The sequence below is a fragment of the Halyomorpha halys genome, unplaced genomic scaffold (genome assembly GCF_000696795.3).
Source record: "Halyomorpha halys isolate HHAL.00 unplaced genomic scaffold, Hhal_1.1 Scaffold1506.1, whole genome shotgun sequence".
In the NCBI taxonomy this organism is placed as follows: domain Eukaryota; kingdom Metazoa; phylum Arthropoda; class Insecta; order Hemiptera; family Pentatomidae; genus Halyomorpha; species Halyomorpha halys.
In genome coordinates, this window is record NW_027106948.1 from 48154 (window position 1) to 52748 (window position 4595).

The window sequence follows — 4595 nt, forward strand, 5'->3', positions numbered from 1 at the left end:
ATCTTTGAACAGTGATAATACTTTTAAATTTTTTAATCTTATTATTTTGGTGTAGTTTGAGTTATTGTAAACTTCCTAAGTGATCTTATTGTATTAATGATTCTACGGCCTGGTTTGAGACTGTTCCGTTTATATATCTCAGCATTTCAATTTACTTATTTTCACACTGGTAATAAATATGTTAGATTGATTGAGTATGTACTCCAAGATAGTCTTATCAAGTCACTTTTTTTCATTATTTAGCTATTAATAAAGTGTGAAATTTATTCCAGATACATATTTCCAAACAAGACTCAGAATAAGGTAGCTATGGCAGTTTTCCAAGGTACATTAGACCAGCACAATGGTATTACAGTGGAATCAATGTCAAATACTTGCAATGATATCAAAGATTTTACTGTTAAGCTTGAAGGTTAGTAAAAATATGCAAGTCATTCTATTATAATTTTATTACATTGTGTTTATAATTTAATCTTTATATTTTATTTAGCTTCTCTTCTGCAATGGAGAAAGGAAAATTTAAGAGGGGTGTGGTTTAATGTTGACATTTCACAAATAGAATGGATCCCTATTTTAGCACAGGTAATTACCTCAGTGATAGTGAAATTATATTATTCTGCTTAATATTACATTTTCACACACATTTACATAATTTTTATCTTTACTAAATTTAATATTAATCTATTTAATATAGCTTTTTATTTTAAAAGAACGGATTTAACATACATCATGCTAAAGGCAATAAGATATCTCTTTATCTTTGGCTTCCTAACGAAAGTTGCAAAATTCCACCCTATGCACACAACATGGTTGGTGCTGGAGCATTGGTGATTAATGACAATAATCAAATCCTAGTTGTACATGAGCGATATCGTACAGTTTCATTTTGGAAACTTCCTGGTGGTTACGTAAATCCAGGTTCGTATACTTATTATAATTATATATAAAAATGGTTAACCCTAACTGAATATGAAGGAGATGGTCGGGGGTGTGGTCAAAAAGGTATAAAAAAAAGTTCACAACTATTTATTCATTGCCAACGTCCAACCCCACCTTCCTTGGCTGAAAAAGATTAAAAAAACATAAAATCTATTGAGATATTAGTAGCCGCTCTAGATGAGATGTTCACGGCTGTGGCAGCAAAGATACACGAATAAATAAAACATTTATTTATTTATTCACAACTCTTTATTGACCGCACCTCCGACCATCTCCTCTTAAAAATATACTGAGATTATAAGATAATTATGTGACATAAAGTAAACTAAGGTCGGGTGGTTAAAAATGATGTGTTAAAGGTACTAAACAACTAAAAATATGTTGAAAATGTAAGGTAATAGAATGTCAATAAAGTAAAGTAAGGCAGGGTTAAAAATTATGTAATATTTCAAATTATAGAGAACATGGTCAGGGTTGCAGTCAAAAAAGAGAAATAAAAATAGTTAACTACTATTTATTTGGCAACATTTAGTCACTAAAGCTATCAACTTGAACAGCCCTGATGAAGCTCTACAAAGTGGAGCGAAACGTTGGAAATTAAATAGTTGATAACTATTTTTTGTTTCTCTTCTGTCTGCAACTCGAACCATCTTCTTCATAATTTGAAATTATATGGTCAACTATTTATATATATTATATATTATTTCTCTAATTTTTTATCCCACCTTAGTTTACTGTGTACACATCTTATTATCTTATATTTTCAAAAAACGTTTTAGTTGTTTTGTATCTTTTTCAGCCTTGCAAAATAGGCAAAATGTCGGCAATGCATAAATTGTTGTGAACTATTATTTTTGTTCTTTTTTGACCGCACCCCCGACCATCTTCATACTTATTATAATTAGTTCAGTTTCTTAGTCTTAGTTTTAAAATTTATTTACTGTAGGAGAAGAAATTGGCGAGGCGGCGCAAAGAGAAGTATTAGAAGAGACAGGGATAAAAACTGAGTTTTTATCTCTTCTATCAGTTAGACATTTACCAAGTGCTGTTTTTGGCTGCTCTGATTTGTACTTTGTGGTACGTTTGAAGCCTTTAAGTTCCAAAATAACGAAACAGGATGATGAAGTTGAGGATTGCCAATGGATGAATGTAAGTTGTTAATTTTTATGATTTTGCTTTTCAATCATTTCAGTTTTTTACTTTACCTAATAGTTCTATTTTTTATTTGATTTTAGATTGATACGTTCCTATCACATCCACAAGTTATTGATCATGTTCGTAATTTTGTAAGACAAGCTATAGAAAATGAAAAGGAGGGGATTTGTATGATAAGGAACAAGTCTGAGCATCCACTTACAAAAAAACCTCAATATATATTTACTGTCAACCGAGTGAAAGATGATTGATGATAATGATCATGAATGATTGATTGATATCGTTTGATTAAACCAAGTTGTTTGCTTATTTTTATATAAACATTACTGGGATTCCGTCACCAACTTGTTGATTATTTATTGTTACACAGATATAACAAAATTATTTTTTATAATTGTTGTTTATGTTCTAAAAAAATGGATTAAGTAAGAATAATATTTTTTATCATTTTATTGACCTTGATAGCCTCACATATTTATTTTGTTGCTGTTACTTTTTATACTCCCCAATTTTTTATCTGATTTATATGTTGTATTTGTATAACTGATTTAAGAATGAAGAAGAATTTCAAGATCCTGATATTTTTAAATTGGAATAAATTTAGAAGGATTTATTATAAATATCTTTGTGCAAAAGTATATTGTCACTTAATACACAAACATTATAGTTTGGTGAAATTTATCTTAGATAAGGATTTTGGATAAAATTATCTATTATTCGATATGTCGAATAAAGATAACGGGATCATTTTTTATCTTCAAATAACAAATTAATTTAATTTATGTCATATGTTATCTTAGACACTTATTTGCATTATTCGAATGAAAAATCATCTGATAAATTAAAATAATTTGATAAATGCAACTAGCTATAAAAATTTATCCCAAAGTTAATCTTTGCAATTATTTACAGATGATCTCTTTATTTGTTTGATACATTAAGAAGTTGTTTTATATTTTAAGGTTTAACAGATAGTACTGTATATATGCACTCCACCCCTCATCAATTATAGAAGATTTTTCTTTTTTTTATAAAGATGGTCAGAGCTGCAGTAAGGAAGAAACAAAAACTTCACAACTATTTATTCATTACCAACATTTCAATCCACCATGTAGGTCTTTTACATGGCTAAAAACTTAAATTAAATAAGTAAAAAAATAAAAACACAAACTTATTTTTATATTTATTATTTTGTTTATGCTTTTGATAGTTGATATACCTCCACCTTTACATTTTTTTATAACACTCTTTTACAAATAGTGCAAGATATTGATAGAAAGTTCTAGTACTTTTTTTTTTTTTCGGCCAAGACTCCCATTGGAGTCTTATACTACCTAACCATGGTTGGAGGTCTGTTTTTCATTTTGTGGAACCGCCACTCAATGAAAAAAGACAACCCCAGGCGGGATTCGAACCTGCACCGCCAATAGACATCAAATTGGTAAGACTGTGACTTATCCACTGAGCTACTGGAACATTTTTTATTGTTAAAGCCTTCTGAGAACTTTTTGGCTACTAGTTTAAATACAAACATTCCACCTCTCTTCAATTATGAAAGTTTTCTTGTTTGTATGAAGGAGATGGTCAGGGCTGTGGTAAAGGTGAAACAAAAAATAGTTCACTATTGTTTATTCGTTGCCAACATTTTGTACTTCATAGCTTCTGTACATTACTTTAATTTAAGAACATCGACTACTTTCTTTGTATATTTTTATTTTTAATCCTCATAAAGATGTACATTGTGAGTTATGTTGGCAATGAATAAATAAATTGTTGATAACTAATTTATGTTTCTTATTTACCACAACCCTGACCCACTCCTTTATATATACTTATGGTCAATTGTTATTTTTTATATTGTCTGGGGTAAAGTAGTTTTTGTGACCTTAAATCCCTTAAAACAACTTTGAGTGAGCAAAAAACCTTGTAATGTTCAGACATTTTTTTTAGTTTATTTTAGGTAACAAAATAACTGCACCCTTATTTTTGAAATATCAAGTATGTACTTTATTATACTTATTCTTCAGAACTTTTTTGAAACAGGTTATGTAAGACCTTTGTTAAACTTTTATTATAAGATTCTTATGAGGATATTTTTATACTGAAAGCCCTTCTGAGAACTTTTTGGCTACTAGTTTTATATCCAAGTTCTTTATTATAAATGTGATTGGAAGATCATAAGCTGACTGTATGTAATTGATTGTGAGAATTTAGCCCTGGAAGGCAGGATGGAACATTGGTTACTATATAGGTAAGTATCTATATTATTTCTGTTCCTATATCATCTTTTTATCTACCCACATTATATGTTATGGCTAAATGTACCGATTTTTAGTAAGATTTTTTTTCAAGAGATGGCAGCACTTTCGGGAAAAATTTACTTTTATTCTCATTCGAATACGGAATAATAAATTTCCCATCTGTAAACGGATTTACCATCTAGAACCCCATAGAAGTTACTGAAATTGGTTCATTAATTTTTGTTGTAATTATTTTGGGAT

At 29.2% G+C, this 4595-nt stretch overlaps 1 protein-coding gene across 3 annotated transcripts; it reads left to right on the top strand.

The window, feature by feature from the left end:
• Nucleotides 1-3280, top strand: LOC106689886 (nucleoside diphosphate-linked moiety X motif 6). 3 transcript variants are annotated; one of them, XR_010842838.1, is made up of 7 exons: nucleotides 1-194; nucleotides 273-412; nucleotides 491-582; nucleotides 711-918; nucleotides 1886-2088; nucleotides 2175-2519; nucleotides 3057-3280. XR_010842838.1 is itself a non-coding variant. In XM_014435090.2 (6 exons), exons 1-6 carry the CDS (start codon nucleotides 97-99, stop codon nucleotides 2343-2345), a joined length of 912 nt encoding a protein of 303 aa, XP_014290576.1. In that variant the 5' UTR covers nucleotides 1-96; the 3' UTR covers nucleotides 2346-3280. The 3 variants fall into 3 exon arrangements, 2 of the variants coding, with proteins under 2 accessions (XP_014290576.1, XP_014290577.1); XM_014435090.2 differs by having other exon boundaries at nucleotides 2175-3280; XM_014435091.2 differs by having other exon boundaries at nucleotides 13-169; nucleotides 2175-3280.
• The last annotated feature ends 1315 nt before the right edge of the window (nucleotides 3281-4595 follow it).